The following is a 25,117-nucleotide window of genomic DNA, read 5'->3' on the forward strand; positions in this document are numbered from 1 at the left end:
GCCATATTGAATCGTATCACAAAATAAATCGACGTGTATATGTATGACATAGGTCAATGTCCTTGTACAAAGTTTAAATAAAGTTGGTTGAGATATGCCAGAATTATGGCTCTGTACATGAAAAAATCGTAACAAAATGGCCGCCTGGCGGCCATATTGGATCGTATCACAAAACAAATTAATGTGCATATCTATGACATTGGTCAATGTCCTTGTACCAGCTTTGAATACAATCGGTTGAAACATGTCTGAGTTAAGGCTCTGTACATGAAAAAATCGTAATAAAATGGCCGCCTGGCGGCCATATTGGATCGTATCACAAAACAAATTGACGTGCATCTGTATGACATATGAAGTAATCCTTGTACCAAGTTTGAATGAAATCGCTGCAGGCATCTCTGAGATATCTGCGTGAACGGACGGACGCACGCACACACGCACGCACGCACGCACGCACGCACGGACATGACCAAACCTATAAGTCCCCCCGGACGGTGTCCGTGGGGACTCATTAAGCTGGCACCAATCAACTTTTACAGTGATTGTACATAATACACATAATGTACCGTCATTTCAGTATGCTAATTAACCTATCCCCTGTGATTTTAGAGGCTTTGACACCAATTTACAGGTATCATGGCAAAATATCAATCCAAGGGTTAATATAGGGTTTTTCTGTCATTTCTGCATAAAGCTAGTTGATTTGGATTTTCTCATAAAAGAACACAAATATACCAAATAAAAGCATTGTGCAAAATAATATCTTAAATATTCACAATTATGAGGAGTGGCATTCATTGGTTGAAAGAGATCACATGTCACGTACACTCAACATTTACACACATTTTTTCAGCAGTGAATCTCCAACCATCTCAAAGGTCTGGTAAATTGTTAGTGAATGATAACAAAGCCCATTATGTCCACAGAGATATATATACATTGGTCAAAACCTAAAAGATAATAGCATTTCAGTAAAGAGGGCTTCATAACACTGCCTTCTCTTATTGACATTATTTTTGTAAGGTAATGTGTTGTTACCCGTACGTTGGTGGGAGTAGGGTGTTCAAGTTAGTTTTGTTCCAGTCTTTATTGTTTTGCTAAAAATAAATATGTTTATTTGCTGATCTAAATCAAACACAAATGCTAACAATAAATGGTCCCTTTGTATTTCAGAGGATTAACACAAAACTCGGGGCAAATCCCAACCCTTTTCCTAAATGTTAATATTGGAATCTTGTTACAGAAATAGGCCTGCATGATTTCAATTTCTCACTGATTACTGTGGAGTCCAACAATTTGTGGAATTTCAGAGACCCAACAGTCAAATGTCACATACAACACCAATGGTAGCAAAAAGATTTTCAGAGAAAAAATGGAGTTCTCCGAAGATGCATTCTGTGTTTAAATACACTTAGTGTAGATACAAAAATGCCCAACAGAATTTTTTTAAAAGCATTGGTTGAGGTAAGTGTCTGCTTTTGACTCTCAATATGAACCTTGGGGAACAAAATTTAGTTAAGAAAACACAACTGTAAGCTTTAAATTTTTTTTGAGGACATCCGTGAAACTGTTGTTAAACAAAGACCGGTTACATTTGGAAGATTCAATTTCTTTCTGAAAATCCATTTACTAGATGTAGGATATCACCTTACATAGGTATATCAACCTTTCTTGTAAACCCCATAGACAGCTCAGTAAAACGGCTGCAAACAATACTGTAAATATACAATAATTACATAATTTTCACCAGCATTGCATGCGTAAGCATAGTCTATGAAACACTGAATATTCTGTTGAAAATAAAAACAGGATTAACGTGGTAGTCTCTTGAATATTGTTGCCAGGAAAGTTCCTGCACCATTACATGACAAAGACCTTCTCAGCTTGGTCTATAGTGTACAAGTCTTTTGTTCTTGGACAGGTGATTTTCCCATCATGCTCAGCTGCCATGGCTCTTAAGGACTACGGAGAGAAGAGATGGGACAAATGGAAGCTAATTAGCTGACACCAGAAGTCTGCTAAAAAGCTTTGTAGGAAGAATACGGAATTGAATGTGACTGTTGACCATGACTTGTATTGATCTCCACGGTAATTCATTACGCCATCACGCTCTGTGTAACTTGTCTCCTTGCCTCCTTGCATTGCAGAGTATCACAGTCAAGTATCTGTTAAGTTTATCATTTTCTCTCCAGAAAAGATGATTTAACTGCACACAACAATTACTCTGGTTCTAAGAGTTATAATGGTATAAAGTATGATCACTTTCTTTTCAAAACGTGTCCATTCTATTCCTACCCGTAGTTGTAAAGCATTTGGCGGCGGCACAGAGATTGTTACATTCTCAGCTCAAAGCATCACTTTTCACAGTAAACTTCAACACATCAATCATAGAGCAGTTATGATACTCTAAACAAGTACAATTGCAACAGCCACTTATATCCATTACTGCCCTCCTTGGCAGGTTGTCCTGGTAACTTGATAGAACATTTCATGCATAACAACAACAGGGATTTTTTTTCAATGAAATCTTGTTGCTGTGTACTGAATGTAGATTCTGACTTACATTTTCTCCATAGACGTAACCATTTGGTAACATCATTGGTGGATTATGTTCATTCATTACTTGTCCTTGAAAAAAATCAAAAATGAAAAAATATTTCATTTGTTCTTTTTAATGTCAGTGAACAGGCTCTGAATTTAGCTTTATAAGCGTCTTTGGGGTGGTTAGAGATATTGTTGAGTACGTATACAATATGTGTCTTTGATACAGAAATATGACTATCTAGTATTCTTGCACGGCAAAAAATTATGTGGAGAAATGATCAGATTTCACCACAGTCTGAACCCTGAAATTTCTGTGAACTGCAATTCTCAAAGCTTTCTGGACCTTCCAAAATAAACCACAGGGATAGATTGCATAACACTTTAATGTATATTTTGATGTGATCCCCTGATTTAAGGTAGTTAACCTGGTACATGGCAGGCACTTGGGTGTTGAATGAGGTAACATCTTTAAATATACATGTAATCGTATGGGAATTTGTGTAACATTTGAAAACATCCGACAATCTATGTGACAACGTTGAAAATGAAGGTGTGATACCATACACTACTGTTTATAAAGCTGATGCATTACATGAGAGAACAAATCAGAATCACTGAACCCACAAACCGAATCTTCATAGCTCAACAATAACAAAGCATGTTGTGCATATACGCTGTTCATGTCCTGTCCGTAATATGACATGTAGCAGTGAAATTACCACAGAAAGTTGTAACTATGTCATTTAAACCAGATCAAAAACTAACTTGCCCTAGCCATCAACCTTTGCACAGAAAACTACATGACTCTTCCCAAATTCAGTGGTTGGGGAGCTCAATTTTATCAATGGAACAATCTTGCAAATTTATGCGATAAAATGATGGAAGAATAATTTGAGATTTTACGAGCTGAATACAAGTACACATACCTGACAGGTAGCAAACTAGCCTTGACTGAGCACAGTGGGCAAAGGGCAGTGGCTTGGCTAACTCATTGAGATTCTTATTGCATACCGGACACTCTGGATTCTTGCCGTCCTCACGATAGCAGTGTCTGGAAGCTTCATTAAGGGTACAGATAACAATCAGCTTTGGTAAGCAGACAACGTCCCTCAGTCTGACAGATATATCAATGCGGCCACTCTGGACATTACGCTTGGCTTCACAGGTTCCAGTATTGACCAGGGGGATATTTTACTCTCGAATGCAACACTGCATTCTCATTTAAGGTATTTGAAGTGCAGAGCAGGTCACATTAAACATAAATTGTGTGAATGTCACACAAGATCTAGCTTTGGAAATGCAATTTTTTAGGGTTTTTTGCATCCCAGGGGTATCATCAGGATTTGTACTCATGGTCAATACTTGCTCTAACATCACCACTGCTGGCTTTGCACATTTAAGGAACGACAGAAAATTTACATTCCTCAAAGTTGACATTACAAAGAGTAAAGTCGTCCAGGTGTGCATATCCCTACATCTATCATTTGTGAAGAACTGTGTGACAAGTACAAAAACACACAGCCTACACTATAACCAAAACTTTATGTGGTCTGACCATTGAGTACGCAACAGCTTCTGACCTATGTGCTGTTTGACAGCATATGATATCAATTTGTATCGAAGCACAGGAAATGTAATTTTCTCTACAGTCACCTGATTTGGGTATCTCTTGCATATCACACTTGAACTTTCCTACTTTCGTTTAAAATTCTACCCACATGGTCACAACATATTTCTTCAGATGACTGCCTTTCTCCATGGGGGACTTGACCTGATCAACTGTAATTTAGACAAAACTTGTTTTTAATCCCTTAACGCTCACAATTCCTTGAGGAAGTATGTGTGGCGGCGACATGAAGAAAAAACTAGTGGACCGATCTGTTCTATTTGTAAAGGATACGGAGTCTTCAATGCAGCTAGACCGGATTCTAAAGTGACTGTAAATACTGAATTGGAATTCAATTGGTGAAGTTTGAAGTTATCATTTCTAAACTGCTCCACCAATAGTTGCCAGCGGGTAGAGTCTAAAAGTTCCTGTTGGTGTCAAAAGAGAATAAAAATATGTTTAATGATCAGTAACAGTATGATCTATATTGTATCAGCACTGTACAAAACTTGATGGCTGGAGTGTTGGGAAGTGAACTTTTACGAAAGTCCATGTGGCTTTAATTTCTTACTCAATGTATAAAACTTATACATGACAATGATGCATCATCTTGTACATTTATCACGACCTGAAATAGATCTGCATTCGTCAGTGAAAATAGGACTGGAGTTTGGTAACCTCTATGTATACCCAATTGATGAGACTCAGAATTAATGTGCAAACACCCTTAGACATACCTTGTGGATACTGTTATACATGTAATACAACCCTTTGTTCTATTTCACCCCGGTTCACAACATATCAACGTGACGAGGCCACAGAAAATAACCAGATTCTATCAATGGTTGTGAAAATACTGCAAAGTTAAACCGTCCTGGTATCATAAAGCATATGATGTTACACTCTAAGATTTCTATTATGAAAACAGTGGTTTTATTTTTCCGATATCCCATGTCATTTTACCACATTTCCACAATGTAAATCAACAGAATTATACAAAGAAAGTACAAAAATATCACCATACTTCATGAACAATTCACCTATGTTCTTACACCTTTGCCAATTTGAAACTATTCTGAGATTAAAATCTCACTACCTTGTAACACCCAAGAATAATTCAGCCAATTTGGTATGGCTATGGTACCAATATAATATGGTTTAATATCACCATTCACAAGGATACAGTGAGCCCTCTACACACAAGTTTCTTGACTGTCTGAATCAATTACAATACTTATAGACATTTCTGTACATCAGCTTCATGTAGAATTTTCTTTGGAAGGAGAGAACATTGTAACGCAAATGACACATCATATTGGCTTTGAGGGCACAATGATAGTATGACTGGCTCTGCTACATATATGGAAATTGCAGGAAAGGTTACGAAGCTACACTAAACCTGTGTGTGAATGACCAAATCCATCCTAAATTACAGTAGACCTTGTAAAGAATTACTCACCTTATATGGAGAGATCTGGGTATCAGAAGGGTAGGCGAGAAGACCCATGACTTTCTGCACTTCTGCCAACTGGTGGGTCTCCAAATTTGCAAAGAATCTGCGGGCATGCTTGATTGCTTCCATACGCTTATTACAACGTATGAGTTCCACAAATTCCTGTGTTCGTAGATTGAATTCTAGACAGCTCTGAAATGAAAGAACCAAGGAAATGGATGCACAGATTGAGAAACTGAGAGGCAATGGCAAGTCCTACCTGATGGGGGACTGAACTACATTTTCATATAATTGGGACATTCTTTCTTGAAAAGTATGTAACTTGTTTTTTGTTATTCGATAATATTTGGAATATACTTGTTTGATAAGAATAGATGTAAACATAGCATCAAAAGTATACAAATATTCTGAGAAAATTTTACATTGAACAGATCGTATCTTGCCTCTCTTTATTCTTGACACCAAAGCAAAAGTGCATTGTTCCAACCTTGTATCACACATTAGCATTTCAATGACATTTTAAAAACATACAATATCAGCAAGAGAAATTTGCTCACACCAAACAAACCTATCTTAAAGTCTTTGTTTTGAGACTAAGGATTGCAGGCATGTCTTCTGCAGTTCAACATGTTTCTTGTAAGTATGCCACCAGTATTTTAAAACCAGAAGTTTTAAATGTCTTGTGTATACTTTTAAACAAACATGTCAATATCTTTTTTGATCAGTAGAAATACTGCAGGTTGAGGAGATAACAGACTATTTCTCAATTTTAACTTCATGTTCGATAAAGTGAAGTTGCACATTGAGAACTAATTCTTGGATGTACTATACATACCTTGATTTTTCTAAGTTTTGACTTATTGTCGTGGCACCAGGCAAGACAGCTGGATGTTTCTCTCCGCAAGAGTGATTCTTCTACTTCTTTGGACACCATAAACAGTTCTATATTGGTTAAATCCTGGTGAAAATTATCAAAAATATTTTTGATTTACTTTTGGAAGTCCTTCAGTCACAGTCATCCGTAAAGTCATCATGCAATATCATTGGTATACAACATGTTTTTCTTGTTATACAACTTGTAATGTAACCTACATTGGGGCATGCCCTCTCACTCACAGCTGATAAACAGTTACATATTTTCTGACCACAAAGCACCATTTTTTGATCATGCGCCAACATCTTATCAACTGTTGTCCCCATGTAATTGGTAAAAGAATACAAGAGGTAACAGACAGCTGGGATTAGAATTGCTGTGAGATAACTATTCTTATCTCTTTGAGAACTTGCAGACTGCACCGACTGTATGATAAAATATGCTTGAAACCAGAAATTTTATAACATGTTATCAAACGTGGAAATCTGATAGAATAATACAGTAATTTAGTTGTCTGGTCTACTGATGGTGACATCCGTAGAAAGCACTACAATGTAGTATAAACAAAAATAAAACTCAAGAGATGGAGCAAAAATTGTCTAGGTAAAGCAATAAAACAAATAAGCACCACACTCAGTTATCGATAGATAAAAACAAATCTCGTATGCAAGATATAACTGTATCAGACTGAGTCGTTCTCCCATTTACAGGCAAAGTACAGTAACCAAATATTGACATACCACAATCTCTAAATGTTACATGAATAATAATTTATATTTAACACACAAAATGGCTTTGTTCATCCTGATGTTGCCTGGTGGGTTTGTCTGGAGTGACTGGAAGATACTTCCAAGTGTGAAAGTCAAACATTTTTCCTCTTTGTTTCACTGATGGAAATGTGCAGTTTTGTTTTGATAGTGAAGAGTCAAAGTTTGGAATAATTTCTCAATTTTTTGTATTTTTAAAGTAATTTTAATTCAGTTATGATTCAATACAGCTGTTCCTCAAGTTGGCAGGAAATTTAGCACTGATACCTGTTGTGTTAAAACTGTGCACAAACTATGTTACAAGAATGAACATGAACCTTTTCAGTGCTTCCTACCATTTTTATGAAAAAAATTTGACCACAAGTCGCATTCTTTCTCACAATTTGGCTCGGAAAGGAAATGGTTCAATGAGCAAAGTCCACGAAAATTTGCAGATATCTGACCGCTGTATGAACCAACAAATACAAAACATCTGACTGACAAAACACTCAGGAGTCAATGTTATCTAAATAGGTGATATAAATGTTTGAGGGGGTTGGTTTCACATTCACTTTGCAAAATGAAAAGAGTGCTTTGCAAAGACGGTCGTTGTATTTATGGATTGACGACACGCTGAGATCAAGCAGGATTTATAAAATCTAACAGGAATGGCCACTGAAGCAATTCTCAAGGACTGAAAGAATGAATACTACATGTGATAATAGAAATCAATCTTCAAACGATGATCCCTTTGCATATTAAAGACAATTTTCATCTCACCTTGATATCAGTGTGTGTTGCTAATTTTAGAGCTGTATCGTAATAACCAGCCCTCAGAAAGTACTCCACTAGCATCCTATCTAATCGTTTCTTCTTCCATTGAGCCACAGCACTTGGGTTTGGATTGTCATGGTCTTTTAAATGCTCAACACGCCGTTTACACACTTTCACACTCTCCTCTTCTTGAGAAATGCTCTCTTCAGCCTGCAAAGAGTTTGTGGCAACGGTGTTAGCCCTTGATGAATGCACATCACACCTTCCAAGGCAGATTCATTTTCTGGGGGCAGTTACAAACGGTGTGGTGAAAACACACCCAACACACAGCCCGTTGCGGCAGAGACCTCTATTTTGGTCAGAGCTACTACACAGACACATGGATGGTTGTTAATGATTGGGATAACAGTCTTTAGGAAACTACTACAGAACTGCCACTGAGTATATGTATGATGTCCCAGTATAAAGGTATAAGCATGTAAAATCACATAGAGAAAAGTGCAAAATTTACATACAATTTATGGAGGGATATTTGAGTAAAAATAGACCGAGATAGTTATTATGACCACTTGGAATTTTTTTCTCAAGTGGATTGATTTGAAACAACCTACAACAATACATCTCGGCTTCAAAAATGTAATATTAATGAGGTGTTGAATGACCATATGACTAGGTGAATGAAGCAAATTTAGTAAATCAAAGAAGTCTGTCTCTGTTTCTGCTTGGTGATTTTCATCAGGGCCTGAAATGTGTCCGTTACTGTTGCTAATTAGAATATGCATCAGACAGACGGCATAAATCATGCCAGATTGGCACTGGTCAAATTATAAACTGTTCATTGATTCCTATCTGAGACTGAGCCATGCTACCCATTCACTGCTTGTTTGCTTTGTGTTGAAAAGTGGTTGACTTTTAGTTGCTGGGTCAGTTAAAAATTGACCAAAAGGCAAAATTAGAGTTAACAAAATTATGAATGAATCATTGCCTTTTTGTATGAACCACGCATGGCTGCATATCTAATTTCTCTTCATTTGAAAATACCCAAAATGCCATTAATCACATAATTTTTTCAAGCCTTGGTCTGTTTATTTTCCCAGACGTATAAATTGTTTATTACACTGGCAGCTTGGCGAGTGCATGTCGGCATGAAATATTACTCAAACAGGATTGCAGGATCCTAATATTTCATAACTTTATCTTGATGTACTTCCATGGTTTATGTGCGTTTAATGACTGCAATACAAAACAACTCGAGGTTTGCTGCACAGAGGACTAGGCAGAACCTACCTTTCTCTTGAGTACAGACAGCTTATCAACCACTGAATCAAGCAGGCTGGCCACTGCACCGACTGTGACCGGCTTGTTTTCTAGGCATTTCTCTATTTCGTTCGTCACGTGGATAACATGGGAGACCTCACGGTCGATGTTCTTTTGTGCGTTTCTGAACTTCTTGTTCAGAATTTCATAGGGTACCTGCGAAAATGAAGATTAATACCTTGTGTAGGCAAAACATCAATACTGATAAACATACACAAATGTCTCTGAGTGATATTAATGGCAGTTTAGAATTTCATATTTTAGAGTCAGTAAGGCCCAGGTGGTAAGTCCATTCATCCATAATGAATCTTATCAAGGCCTGCATTCAACTTCCCTGTTCAGTGTGCAGTTTTTGACACAAGATATTGAGATATATCACCTCTCTGACAGTATCAAAGATTAGGAATATAGGTTGCCATTATGACGACCAGGAAAAATGACATGCTCAACTTCCATTGTTAAAATCAAAGGTCAAACCTTTTTGTCGGCAACTATTATTTTTTCAAATTATAATATAGACCCACAAAGTGCCTACGTGAGACACCTGTGTGACACTGCAAAACATGTTGCCATCTTGCATGTCATATATGAGAAACTTGAGTGAAATTTTAAGATTAAAACCTAGATGTCGACCTCCATATATCAACAGAACCATCTTTAGAGAAACACACATACAGAAACATGTACATGTTATATATGCTACATCTGTTTTTGATTTTAAACTTCTCAGAAAGAAGTTTGTTGATTTTATTACAAATTCCTTTCATAAATATGTATCCTTTATTTAGAAGGTTGGTCGAGTTAACAGTAATCACTGACATTGTGTCTTCTGAGGGAAACTCACAAGTACATTCCAGTATTTCTGCTGTTTCACGTTTAAAAATAAACAGACACACACTGACGCATGCATCTACTTGTACACGTATCCTTATTAGTGCGTTGAATCAGGAATGTTGATAGACAATGTGAAGAGAGTTTTCACTTGACTTCACCGATATGATTTCTGAATTTCCCGTAATACCACTATGTCTAGAAACAAAAATATTTGGTAACTAACGGCACTGCGTCTGCATGAAAACACTACACGTTTTATCTCTTGGGTTATCGATTTTTTTTTCTAAGTTTTCCCAATTTCTTAAATATAAAATTTCTTAACTTCCTGTTACAGTGGTGGAGAAGTATCATCGCAGGGTAGATATAAATCTTTCCTAAACTTCCTGTTTTTTAAGTTACATACAAATATTATAAAGTAAGTAGAATACACCGTATATTGGCTTCCTCTATGGGAAATAAGGCATCAGGTAATATAATGATGACAGGGGCAAAACATAAATTCCAAAATTGGTGGGAAGCACTGGTGAAAATTAATACACGACGCATGCTTCATGAATGGTGCCATTGATAAACAGACAGTGCTGAATGATTACGACATAAAAGAGTCATAAAAGAGTACTGAACCAGATCAGAAGAAATTTCCATTTGTAACACATGCCTTGAGCTGTTCTATCTCAGATAGGGACAGTATTGAAATTGTAGACTAGATTTCGTGTACAATACATGCAATATTATATATTTAAATATAAACCTGTGTGTTTTTTATGTACAGTGATGAAATGATCGAGATATTTGAATATGCAGTGTTTTGGTTGATTAAGATTGCACTGGTCAGAGTTTTAGTCTGAAAATAAGTATTCTGCACCATCAAATAGCATGCACTGAATCATGGAAGTCGGAGGGAAAATGGCTACATAATTTAGACATACATCAGGAAGGGGCACGAGGTCAATTGCTTTGGCCTTTCCCAAAGCATGAAAAGTTTAATTAAAAGGCTCTTCCCCATCTGCTGGTTTCCAGCTCTCTTAACAAAGATCTCGTCTGGAATTGTAATGTTCTGAAACAGGAGTAAATGCATACACACTGTCTCTATGCGTAGCAAGAGAAATACTGTCACTTGTTGCGCAAAAGATTTTCATTCAATTTAGCACATGTCCTTATAGATGGCTAAGACACTGGGCCCATTTAAAATATCTTTGTACCCATTCTTCTAGATCTCATCTGAGCACAAAAACGCATCTGAAATTCATGAGATTCTTTCATGGGTGAAATCTGAAACTATACCCTCGCACGGGTGGGTCATGAATATATGAAGTTACCATCAAACATATCTTGCGATATGCTTGCTTTAAGCAAAATCTAACAGTCATCATGACATCAGCAAAATTAGTGGCCCCTACAAAAATAGTACACAATACTATTTTACAGAGGTTTATTCACGTGTAATGAGTGCCATGTACGAAATCTGACTCTTGTTGACCCCAGAGGTGGAAGATCAGGCTTCTTACTGGCGGACATTTTCTGATTCATTTCAGTGACTGAAGGTGGGAGGACAGGGGACTTGAGGCTAACTAGAAATGTTAGTCAGCACTCCTTCAATTGACCATCAGGGAATGAAGTTCATGAAATAGCTGGATGCAATGTAAAAAATATGTTTAGAGTGAAAATAACAGCACTTTTTCCACTGATGACCTATCATACAATGTGTCACCCTGGCCCTAAATTACGTTTGTAAATTCTAAAGTGAAGAAACAGGGAACTACATGTGTACAGGACAAAAACATCCACACGGAAACAATCATTCAAAAAAGCAATAAAATTGAAGTTAGAATCAACGAAGAAACCCTGCCTTACCGAAAGGGAGTGAAAAACAAGTCAGAAGATTAATCAACAAAATGAGACTAGGTACTACAATGCTGCAGTGTGGTATAAAATCCTACAGGATTGGGATATAAAACAGAAATCACAATAGATGGAATATGCTACTGTTGACACATAATCTGGGCATTATTCAGAAGGCACTCGGGTAGCCATGGCTTATGTTCCCTCTGAAACAGGAAACAAAACATGATACCTGCCAAAACAGTTGACAATCAACACCGCATCAAACAGCTGATCAATAATCATTTAAATCATTTAACAAAGGTAGTGGAACTGCAGTTTCACACACAACCAATCAAACTCTATTGTACAGTTGATGGATTTCCCAAATACAAAATGGAATTTCAATGGCACAAAGCCAACGGAGAAAATTGTGTACATAAGAAATATTAGAATAAACATAACCTATTCGACAACACAAAAATCAATTTCCTTCAACATTTTATTTTGGAACACTGGATGGGACAGTGATATTTAACTGAAAATTAAAACAATTTTCAAGCATTTGACAAAGATTAAAGAAAGCATGCTTCAAAAGGTTATGGGAGAAACTGCTTACTATGTAACCTGCCAAGCTTCATGCAGCGTGAAAATACAACCAAAATATAGCTATATAGTGTCATAACTCTGCCAACACTAACTAAAGTAAATATGAACACCAATTGTTTGTGTTGTATATTGTTTGTTTCAACTGAATGAGTCTGGGATTTGTGTGTTTGACTCCTCAAACCTAACATCACCACCTCCATACTTGAATCTGAACACAGAAATATGGAACTGCCTACATGTATTTAGGGGAAAGGGGGGGGGGGCTACATAAACACATAATTTGCACTATAAAAATTGTCATGACATGCTTGAGTACTTGAAAAACTAAAAACATAATTTCATACAAGATGATGATGACATCACTCTCTTTTCACCTCAGACAACAAATCCTGTTTAATATTGCTTGTTTTCTACTACATGTATAGTACTTCCCCTTAACCCCAAATATCCCCCATCAACCCCCTCCCCTTTTCCTCATCCACTCCATACAACTCTGCCACATCTAAAATCTGATTCCTTTTGAATTTGACATATTTGCCATATGAATTTTGTCTTCTTATTGGCCAAATCCTAAATCCCAATGGGTGCTTTTTTGTCGTCCATCAACATCTCAACCAGGGTACCGTTTTCTTTAAAATTTCATAGTGTGTAAATCAATATCCTGCTGATGTAACTCTGATGATAATCGGGACCTCATATATGTTCAAACATGAATGCATAAAAGTTTAACTATTGTACCTTACAGATGTACAGATATTGAGTCAATGATACAATGCCAAGATATTGCCAGATACAGACTGGCCATCAATACCTTATCTTTGAATGATGTCTTACAGCACAGCATGCACAGAGGTCAAGAAAAGGCAGTTCATAACACAAAGCCAGGTTTAAATTATGAAAATTTCTATGACACATTGAGAAATTATTAAATATAACATTAAAATTCAGAAAGACTTTCTGTTCAGGGACAGCTATCATGGTAGATTTGATGAGGAAGAATTTTGATTCATATTGGGAGTCATCTGCTGGCATCAGACTTACACGCAACCTTTGGTCGGCCTTGGTGAGTCTTGACGGTAGATGGATTACGTGTCAGTCTTCTCTGTCAGTACTGGAGAGACTTAAAAAGACCTGGGACGCTATCAACACATCTCCCTTCATTTGCCTCCAGTTATAATATCCATTACAGTCGTCTAACGTACAGCGAACACATAAAATCATCTATGATCTCCCCTAATCTCTCAAGATAGTCAATTATGGCAAAAGTTATGAATGACATTGCTGTTTACATCGTCTGAATCACTAAGATCATTGAACAGAAAATTATATGGCATATCACATTATGAGAGCTATATTGACCTTTTTGTTCAGATTGATTGCAATTACAACTTTACATCACTGTTTTTATTTTTGACTGAGACTGAGAGAAAAATGCATTCCCACTCCTTGAAGCCAACTGTTGACAAATTGAGTTTGATTGTGCATGTAAAATTTTTTATTTCCTCCTTGCATCCTGTGGTCTTATCGTTTTACTTTATCATTTGAATGTACCTCTCTCAGATGTACTACTATACAGAGTTTTATAACATTTCTTATCACCACAAGATCATTTATTGGAAAACTCAAATTCTCTGTCGGGACTGGGTTGACATGGACATCAGACGCGTGCGACAAACTATGTAAATGAGGTACACCATAAAGTCCTAACCAACAAGGATACCCTGATCTCTACAGGTGATACCTTGAGACGTAAATTTATATGCTTTGCTAGAAAGTGTTTGGGCTAACAAAGGCCACATTTAAATCGGTGCTATTCGAAACCAACTCATGCACTCGCTGTAAATGTGGACCATGTAAATGGCTACTTTACTGTAGCACATTTCACACCTGGGTACAATATTCGCACATAAAACGAGGGTGCTGGCATCATTTGTCATGGCAGGAGATGTCTCCTCAACAACTTCAGAGAGGAAACAATCACTGCTTTGTCAAAGTGGGTGCAAATGCAAGAACATCAGAATTCAGACGGATACAGTTGCCCATCACAGGTGTGTGTCTCAGACCAGTATCATATTTCAACCTTTCCAATTCCATCATTTGCCTTTTTTCCCCAGAGGTCAAGGGTCATAATTGGGAACAAAAGGATTGGGTTAGAACCATGGTGGTGAAAAGGTTAAATATGTTACTTCTACATGACCTAGAAAGAAATTCATTTAACAGAGAAATTTCCTACCCCTGGCTCCCTGAATACATGTCAATTATCAGGAATAAATGCGGTTAGACCAAACCATAGTGCTGTATGGAAGATATGAGAGCCTTGATATCTCTGCGTTGTATTTATTCTGTATAATCCAGGCTATATCATGAGACATTCACATTTTATTTGTGTAAAATGAATCGTCAGGAATATATAATACTGAATTTATTAACATCAATGCTAGCCTATGCTATATCATGAGACAATTGCATCAACGGTGGCAGACTTGACTTTAATCTGTGTTCGAAATCAACTGTGTCCCGTATACTCTGAAATATTTCAATGGCAAATACAACAATACATTTGTCTGGTACAGTGTCACATGCTACAGGCATCACTGATTTGCTGTAGAATCACTGGACACCCACATGATAATGTAACTGATTTTGAATTGCTTGAGGGAGGGGGATGTGTAATATCCATGAATCATGGATATTTGTGGTTATATTTGTAAATGAATAAATGATAATGTAATGCTGGGCACACACAGTATGCATGATTGTTAACCACTGACCTGTGATAACACGGAAGTGAACTGAAGTTTTGAAAGTTTGAAAATATTTCATCTTTAGTTGACACGCTCTGAAACTTACAATACCAAGTAGGTACTCAAAGGATCTCTCAATGTTCCTGAACATGGATTTTGACTATCATCTTAGTTATCCCGTTATGAATAACAAATGCTCCTTTCATGATTTCCTTCAATTTGAACATATTTATCACAAAAAAGATTTAAAAAATTCATGCTTGCTAGTGTTTTTCAATGCAGTGTCCACATCATCAATTTAAGACCAATAAGATCAATGGGCTGTCATAGGCTTTAAATTAAAAATATGGATATCATTGGAACCAAAGAAAAAAAACAAAACAAACTTCCTCATGGTAGAGAGTGCCTATCATAGGCATTGCATGCATAAATGACTCTGTGGGTATTGAAACTGAAATTGAGTGTTTGTTTAAAGAGCTAAATAATATCCTGTTGAGCATGAATATTAACACAGAGAGCATTTTTGCATCAATCAAGAGTAACCTAGGGGGCCAGGTTCCTATCCAAAAGTTTGTGTCCACCATGGGCTTGTCGTCACAAGCATTTGTTGGGTATCTATGCTTTAATCATATGTCAGCCACCATGCATTATTCTCAAAGAGTGTGACTTACGTCACTGCCATTTTATTTTAAAGTTTTACTGATGTAACAGGTCACACAGCCACTTTATTCCATCAAAATGATACTCAACATGTTCACAAGGCATTCTCGCTAGCCAGAGCATGATTTCTGCTTCGTGGACCTGCGCAAAAATCAAGCGCCAAGCTATTGCTGTAGAGGGCCGTGTGGTTTACGACAATGTCACAAGGGCACACAACTCACTGTGCAATGGTAGTCCTAAAATGTAGATATTTCAGCTCCACCCCTTATACTTCACTATGTCATCTGTGTGTGAGTGATTTTTCATTCAGTAAAAGTATCTTACTTATGTCATTCTTGATTTCCTGAGGCTCATTATAATAAAAGTTGAGTTACGGATATACATTATTGCTTGATTTCATATCAAAAAACCATGAAAACCATGTTATCGGAACAGCACAATTTATTTTTTTGGCCTTATAAAAGCTGCTGGCAATTTTAGGTTTCTATTTTTTCAGATGCAAAAGTCATCTAAAAGTGATAAAAATCAAAATGATCAGTAGATATAAGGGTCAAATCAACACACAATTTCTTTTTCAGTTACACTTATTAACATTGCCTATTTTTACTATTTTTATTACTTTCACTTGATTTTACATGAGCGGTATATGTACAATATTTTTTTCAATGCTTTTCATTATAAATCAAAACTGGCTGGTAGGCTTTCAGTACAGCAATGAATGCTAACAATTTGAAGATTTTTTAGGTTTCTGCAAATTTGTCATTGGAGTGAATTTGAGCAAAAACCCTGCTCTTAAAACAAGTTGCTCCTGCCACATGTATGTCTTGGAAGTAATTGTAACTCTTTAGACCAGGCAAAATAAACAATTTCTGATAGCTTGTTTGAAGTAACTTATCATAAAACCACTGGAATATGAATGCTTTCCTGCTGGATCACAATTGTGCATAATTTATGATACCAATGCAAACAGTATATCCTGGTAACTGCAAATCGGCACTAACTTACACCGCTAAGTGGTATCAAAGACCATGTCTCACTCCTAGGTTTCTGGAAGCATAAAAAACAGTCTTCATAGGATTTGAGAAAGACATGTGCAGACAGAGGTAATACTACATACAACCGTATGCATCATGAATGAGAGAATGTGTGATTTGGAACAATGTTTTAGACAGGCCTGAAGCATGGGATATCCTCAGGTGTTTTCAGTTACTAGATAACTCACACTTATCTTTATTCATATTTCAAACATGTACATGTACATACTTGTCCTTACTGTTTACCTAACAGAAGTGGAGAATATACAGAAAACTGCATGATAAAAGCTTACACTGATTTCTGGTCCAATGGAGACAGAATCAAACTATAGACAGATGGTGATATATACTTGAACATACTTGTTCATGTGCAAACAATGTCGGGGAGGGGGTTGTGTAGTAGTAAAGCTCAACCATCTGTGGTACGTCCACGTCTTAACCTTTGTATCTGATGATGGTTTTACAGAATGTGAGTAAACATAACCTTTGTGAAAATCACACAAAACCATTAGGGGGGCTGTGACAAAACTAACTTATCCTTTCAGGAAATATTATGAGGCAATTTTTCCCAGTTCACTGATTTGTAACTGAAGGATTCACTACTGTGTTGTGAATGGTTCATACTGTACTCTGATCTATGGTTTACTTTTCACCATAGAAATTTGGTACATTCTTGTCATTTTGAAAGGTACAAGGTTGTCAATCACAAAAGAAAATGGAGTGGAATTGACGATTAAAAACAAAATGGCTGGTGACAGAGTCCCTTTCATGACAATTTTAACAGATTTGAAGTGCTGATTACTTAGCAGTGCTGCAACAGTTTGGGGCGTTGCTTTAGAACAAAAGTATCATTTCAGCTGTGTCCTCACATGAGCCCCTTGGTTTATGATGAACTTAAAACAAGTTTACCTGAGAATGCTGTAGTACCACCTTCCGAATTAACATGGTGATACACAATAGTTAGTTACATACCTATACTATTGGGGAAAGTGGTTGCCCACACAAATACTTTCATGTGAAACCATTCAAGGATTTTGGGCAGGACATAACCAAGACGAAATAGAATTCATTTTATGTGTGAGGATCTTTTTGGCCAGTGATGAGGAGTATCTTCCTCCATGCTGTTCATCTACATGTATGGTACCTTTCAGTGTAAGCATGCAAGGATGATAAAAAATCCACTTAGAATTTGGTAGTCTCAGTAATCAGTTTTGGTCTGTTACTTAGCCTGATGGACTGTTTTAAAGATTTGTTCAAGAGTTGCAGCAGTAGTATGCAATCAGCTGCTCGACAAGAAGAGAAGAACAGCAAACATTTTTCAGCAAGCAAATCAGAGGTCAGGTAACAAGATTTACTTGTCCCTATTATAGACTCTCCAAAATCGTTTTATTTTGGGGTCTATGTCCCATCATAGAACATTATCGACCTCCCAGTCTATATATACATAGTTGGTAAAACAACATCATCATTAATGGATAACTTAGCACTTCAGTCATCCATGTCAACCTGTTGTTGCAACATGCAACAGCTATTCTGTGTTATGAAGTTGTCATATAGTGAGTTTTGTAGTACAAAACGCTCGAAGACAATTGAGTATCGATGTACACCGACTCAAAAACGGGTCCTGAAGTCTGCACTGACAAATTTTTTTTAGTGTTACTATGGATGTAAAAGTATTTTTTACATCCATGGTGTTACTAGACCCTTTGAACGCGATTACTCTGCCCCACAGTAACTGTCCTTAGATTAGAATTTAATACAATAATAGGGTTTGTTTTCACGCAGTCCCTCAAACCGGAGTTCGGGGGCTGTTCTAAAGCAGTTCCGCCCAGTCTCATCTTAGGCTAGTTTCTTTACTTAAAAAAGACATTTTCTGGTGAATTTTAACACGACTATCCACCATTCCCTGCAGAAAGTCGTGTGCCGTTCATCAACAGGCTGATGGATCGTAACACGAAGGGATCATACTGCGCAATAATTACTTTGTGTGCTCTCTATCGCTCAATACAGTTGTTTTGGACAGCTCAGACATTCCTGATCTTGGTGATAAGTTATCATTTTGGTTAAAAATGAACGGCTGCAGACGGTCATTCATGACTAGCCCATAAATAGCTACTACGGGCAACATTTCTTCCTCGGTTGATTCAAAAGGACTGGTATTTTTTTGTGAAAAAGGGCAAACATTACCTTCAACGTTGAGTGTTCCAGTGCCTTTAGATCCGCCATATTGGCTCTATAAGACTAGCATTGTGGGTAATTTGGTAAGGGTGCCTTCATTCATATTTAGGGGTGTGCATTCAAAACACTAAAAAGTGTAGTTTTGGTATTAGTAAACTTTTGAAATTCTCCCGCACTTGGTTTGTGAAAAAGCAAAGAATTAGCAAGTAAGTGATTATATTATCAGTATTGTTAGATATATTTGTTAAATAATCAAAAGAAAGCATCCGTGGTTGCTAAAGTGATTTGCCCTCCTGGCCTTGGCAACCTGCCTTTCCTCTCATTCCCATTGATTTGTAATCATTTGGAGTACACGCTCTGCCACCATTTTACCACGATTTCTGCCAGGATCTTCTACCACACACAAAGACTGAGATATGTAATATAGACCGTCGCAGATTTTTACTGACTGTCGGTGGCTCATCTGAGGACGCATTTCTGAAGTAATTTGAAGACAAATTTAGCCGTTAGAGTGTCGAGTGAGCATCTAGCAGCGTTTGTTGTAGTGTTAGCGGCGTCTTTGTTTGCCCAATTCAAGGTAGGTGAAGGCACATAGTATGGTACTTCTTTTTGACTTTGACCCAATCTTTCGGCACGGTCTGCGCTAACTGTTGCAGAAATGCATGCCGAAGTCGGATTTTCCAAGCATTGGTTTCGCATATTTGTCGGTATTGATCGGAGCATTCAGTTCAGGCCATGTCGGTGTCGAGTACCAGCATGGATGTTTGAAGACACCAATTTTGTAGGAAGTGTGGCCCGAATCCTCGATATCACTGTACTAGCATGGCCTCGTTCGGTTTGTTCAAATTTCGCCATTCAACCAGCGGGCATGCATTGTGACCGGAACCAAGCAATTTGGCACGCCAAGTCACGTACAAGACTCTAAGCGTCTAGAAACTAAGACTGGGCATAAAAAGAAAAAGATTTAGTATCATTTTGTAACTGTCTGATCGCCACCGATATGAATCTTCATTCGCAAAAAAAGTGTTTCTATTCTTTTGTGCATGTGTTATGATTAAAATGCAAATATTTCTAACATTTTAATTAATCTGTCCTGTGACTTCGCGTTTCTTTTGTACGTGCTGTGGCACCGCTTCCTCGTTTTAATGACGTGTTGTAATTTTATGCCGCGATGGATGATGTATTTCCACACCAAAGTATGGAGGTAGAAGTTTCTTCCATGGTCTGCGCAAGGAAGGCCACGACAGTGGATAAAGGCATATTGATAACCAACCCGCAATGGGTGGCCATGGCCAAAAAGCCGCCTAACGTTGGAATATGATGCTTGTCAGTGATTATGATCGATTGCCAATCCTTCCTGCCATGCTCACATTAGGGTGTGGCCGGGCTATTGTTGTTAGGCGGGCCAGTTGTTGAGGTCGTGCAAAGTGACTAGTGCTTGGTACCAGACCCCATTTTTTCACTTCCATGGTTGATCTGTGAAAGCAGAAACTCCTTCCTCTAACCCACTAGAGTTATAGCACTATGAGTTGTAATAGAAACGGCACTGCCTCAGAACAGTGATATTTTCTCCCAAGTTTGAATGATTTTCATCTTCTTTACTGTGTGAGATTTTTACAGTAATGACATATGTTCATCAATGCCATGGTTATCTCATGATGAGTTATGATAAAATTACATATTTAAGGAATTCTATTTCCCAGTCTCATCTGAAGAACCTGTTTTGTAGAGAACCAGGTTTGAATCTTTGTGGAACTCACAACTGATTGAATTGGTTTTGAAAGAGTGCCAAATTTATAATTGATTTATGCCCATATTATTTGTTTTTAATATTTAGCACATAGCCTGTCTGGCTGGCAGTGCAGTCAGCGTATTTATCCAGGTCTTGTGACAGTGTGTGCTACCCCCAGCAGTGTATTTGCATATGTATTGTTCCTGGTGGTCTTATTGTTATGACCTCTTTACCAGGACCATCATTCCTATTCCTATGGCTTCTTTCCGGGCCTGTGTCGTTTCACAATTTCCCCTTTCCAATTGTGTCATTAAATGACAGGAAAAGGACAAGTTTTATTTTAAGGTGTTAGAATAGCCAGGGCTGGTGCACTGGTGGTGAAATAAAATGGTGTTATTTATAGTCCAAGAAATTTCATCCATACAAGTTGCTCATTTGTATGCAGGTCACAGTGTTGGTGTAATGCAAACACTTTTTATATCTTGATAATGATTACCTTTCTGGTAGGAGAACTCATCATTATGATTGTATTTCTGTTTCAAAAGTATATTATCAGTGAAAGTTTGTAGTAATTGTAATCTATCCAAGATGGTAGTTGTCGTCTTTGAATTCAGTGAAGCCATCTTGAAATGCCAGTTCATTATAAAGTACATGCATCAGTTTTGGGTGCTGTCGTTTCAAAAAGAGATTTATCAATTACATTTTAAGTGGCCCTCCTTATATAATAAGTTTGTGCGTAAGACACGACTGCTTCTATTTCTATTCTGCCCTTCTGTTACCAAGTATATCAGTGTTACTTTGAACACAAGCACCTTTGATTTGAAAGGAATCCCAAATTTTTGGAGCTTGTTAGAGGCTCGCATTATTTAAATCAGCAGAACTTCTCAATAAATATATGTACTTAAACATCATTTATCATTCCCTTTGCTAAGCATTTTTGGCATGTGCGAGTGGACATTTGCATTAATAAACCAATAAGAAGTTTGCCTATGAATAGCTCTGAGACGTGACCTGGTTAAATATCAAGCCAAGTTTGTAGGCGGTAGTTCTGTAAACAATTGTAGAGGATTGGAGTATAAATATGCCTCGCTATCGTTTTGGACTTTGTCACCTCGGAGTTCAGTTGATTTGGAAAGCTTTTCCTTTTAGAAAGAAGATAAGGGAAAACAGTGCCTCTTTGGAAATGATAAGAGTCACCTTTCACATCTTTCCAGTCATGAAGCATAAACAGGTATCTTTCAAGTAAAAAAAAAGATTCTTGGTCAAGGAATTCATGTTGATACATGTCTGCAATTGTATTTACAGGTGCATGTGCTTGAACAGTAATGCTTTTCCTTAAATCTGCCTCTGTATGCATTGAAATCTGGAAGAAAACCCGTGTCTAGTTTATTGATTGGAAGAGCAATGGTAGTGGTACCTTGGTAGGGTGTTGTTATGCCCTTAGGTGGTATAAGACTTCAACAAGCAAGGCTCAGTGTATTGTTTTGTACTGTGGTGAAATGCTACAACTTTATTCCAAGGCCATGTGGTACTTTCACTCCATTGTAACATAAAATGTTTTTATCTCTGACCTTTCCACAATTTTTAATGTTATGTCTGTTAAAAGAAAACTTCAACGATGACATACTACAAAGACCATAACCAACAGGAGACTAGTACAGTACTGTAGTTATTTATGGTCACCTGTAAAGAAACAAAGATATAAGGGATTGATTTAGAACTGATACTGAGTAATGTAAATGTATCAACCTTGCCCTTAGGCCGCAAATAAATGTTTATCCAATAAAATTTTTGGGAGAGGTCAGATAATGTAATCTTAGAAACCAAGTGTTGTTTCTAAACAATGTGAAAATTATGCATTTCTTGATGTCATTGATCATAGTAAGTGATAGTGAGAGGGAACGAAACCAGTCTTTTATATTACTTTGTTTTCAGAACTCCAACATGAAAGTTTTTTTTCAGGAAGAATGTTTCTGGCCTAGTAAGCATTGTGTTTGTGAATGTACCTGGTCATATGTACATTCCTGTTCAGAGACCTAAAATATCCTAATTGCATCAATGTAATAACCGTATTGATGTCAAAATGTAAATTATCACAGCAAAAGGAAATTTTGACATATCTGATGCTTCAATTACCATAATGTCACTGTGCATTTACAACGAATCACTGCATTCCTGTCCGGTGTACCGTTTCAGTCATTGTGTCAGATTTTCAAAATGTGAAAGCTTTCTGGACAGTGTACCTTAGTAAATTCACCAACAAAATTAGTGGAATTTCATCATTTATTTTCCTTGGAGAAGCTAATCAAGGGGGAAGTGATATAGCCAGTCAGACAAGAGACAGTTTGAATAACAATTCAATCATATTTTATTTCCAGTTGTGTTCAGTTTATGTTCAAAGGTGCCTGATTGATTTTTCAAGGTTTGTAGGTATATAATGCTACCTACTCATTGATATATTTTGACCGATAACATGACGAGGCATACCTGCTGTTGGGTGGTCATGATGTATGTATGGTTTGGCATCATGATAACATGAGTTGAAACATGCTGTGGAGTTTCCAATGCTATTGGGATTGAGGCCACCTAAAGGACAGATTGCAGTGCAAGATTGTGTGTTCTGGCTGAGTAAATTCTGATTGACTGGTAGCGTGAACTGCACCACGAATCACTTTTTCGTACACTCATGTCAGGGAGGCCGGCAATAAGTTTTCTGTAGCAGGATAGTTCAGCTGTCGGGTTTTGCTCCGGAACCATCAGAATGGAAAATTAACAACCGGTGAAATATGTAGTGTAGTTCATCAAGACCAGGTTGGTGGAAACCGCAGTTAATATATGCTGACTTCTGGGATCATAGTTTGCCTACTGAGTGCCACAATGTTATGTAGGTGCTCATATCATTCCTAAATGCCTACTTTTTATGAATACGACAGTATTATATGCTGATCGAGGGAAAACCTATGCCTGTCTGCCTTGTGATCTTTTGCTCAGACTCAATCTACATTTTTATCAAGTGATTCTCTGAACCTGTGCATCTCGAGATTACATTTATTTTCATTCATTACAATTCTATGTGTGAATTGAGAATGCCTACAAATGAAGGTTGACTTTATAATTGCTCGATCAACCAATTTGTTTGCCAGTGTTATCTACACGACATAAAATGAGGGCTATTCTTCATTTGCTTATTACTGTCATTCATGACTGACTGAATTTATCAATATTTACCCATTGCCATGACTATTTTCTTTTGCTATAAATAAATACATTGGTAGGGATGGCATGGCAGAATGTATGGTATGTTTTGCCAGGAAACTCAAGAACTTTCCTGTTATTTGATTGCAAGACATTTCTTTATGAAAAAATGTATCTGATCTATTGAAAGAATGAATCTTTCTTTAAAAATAATTTATTTCATCAAGAATAATTTGTAAATATTAGTGTGCTATTGTTGATATATCTTTCTAAGATTTAAAAGTTGGTTGTTATAATGTTTACATATATATATTGGTAATGGAGCTTCTAGATAATGTAGGGATTTATTTTTCAATTATCTAGTTTGTCAGTAGTTTTTGTCAATAAAAGTAAACTAAAGAAAAATCTTGTGGTACAGTTGTTTCTGACAGTATTTATATTTGTAGATTCTTTCTGCAGATGCAGTGACATTGCTTGCTTTCAAATTTTCTCGCTTGTCAGACTTTGTATGCTCTTCTGTATGAGAAAAAAGGATAAAATTGCAATGAAACCTCCACCAACATCCGATTGTGAAATTTCCACTTCAGTTCAAGTTATATGAGACCTGCTTTTGAAGCCCTATTATACCTTTCAAAGTACAGAAAATCAAGTCTTCATAATTAGGTCTTTTTCCATTGCTTACAACAACTTGTAATGTACTGCGTTAGTGCAATGGTATGTTTCTGTATTTGTCGAAACAAACATATCATTTCTGCAACTAGTTGAGAGGCCATGCTCCTTTTGGTCAGCAGTGACCAAAATAAGTCTGTCCTAGTATTGTTAGTAAGGGTTGGCAAGGAGTTCGGCAGGGTAAAATTTGCAATGTTCAGCAAAAAAAAAGGGGAATCTATTGCACTCATCAACAATGCCAGATACTGTTTGTCAAGTACTGTTTGAAAGATTCCAAGGTGTGCCTGATTAATGCTATGGAGACATCTAGTTTGAACATTTATCTTC

General features: G+C 37.1%; 2 protein-coding genes across 3 annotated transcripts in view; one reads left to right on the top strand and one right to left on the bottom strand.

Annotated features, from left to right (window-relative positions):
* Positions 1-1,085: 1,085 nt before the first annotated feature.
* On the bottom strand, positions 1,086-19,284 carry LOC139120489 (E3 ubiquitin-protein transferase MAEA-like). Its single transcript, XM_070684945.1, has 9 exons — positions 19,204-19,284; positions 9,285-9,470; positions 8,004-8,207; positions 6,439-6,561; positions 5,610-5,795; positions 4,445-4,578; positions 3,471-3,595; positions 2,564-2,628; positions 1,086-1,962 (listed from the first exon to the last, which is right to left on the bottom strand). The coding sequence occupies exons 1-9, from the start codon at positions 19,240-19,242 to the stop codon at positions 1,861-1,863; spliced, it is 1,164 nt and encodes a 387-aa protein (XP_070541046.1). The 5' UTR covers positions 19,243-19,284; the 3' UTR covers positions 1,086-1,860.
* A 251-nt stretch (positions 19,285-19,535) lies between these two features.
* LOC139120487 (C-terminal-binding protein 1-like) overlaps positions 19,536-25,117 on the top strand; it is a 68,046-nt gene continuing 62,464 nt past the window's right edge. The window contains exon 1 of one of the 2 annotated variants that reach the window (XM_070684944.1): positions 19,536-19,771. The gene's annotated coding sequence lies outside the window, so the exon portion shown is untranslated. The remainder of the gene's footprint in view (positions 19,772-25,117) is intronic. The other variant, XM_070684943.1, reaches the window with a different exon arrangement.

Source organism: Ptychodera flava, chromosome 20, assembly GCF_041260155.1.
Source record: "Ptychodera flava strain L36383 chromosome 20, AS_Pfla_20210202, whole genome shotgun sequence".
Lineage (NCBI taxonomy): Eukaryota > Metazoa > Hemichordata > Enteropneusta > Ptychoderidae > Ptychodera > Ptychodera flava.

Excerpts from the sequence above, each read along its gene's own strand:
- LOC139120489 (XM_070684945.1), bottom strand. The coding sequence starts at position 19,242 with ATGGCGGATCTAAAGGCACTGGAACACTCAACGTTGAAG. Across the intron at positions 6,562-8,003 it reads CAACACACACTGATATCAAG|GATTTAACCAATATAGAACT; the intron begins GTGAGATGAAAA and ends AATTTTCACCAG. Across the intron at positions 4,579-5,609 it reads CCCAGATCTCTCCATATAAG|GAACTTTTAGACTCTACCCG; the intron begins GTGAGTAATTCT and ends TGACACCAACAG.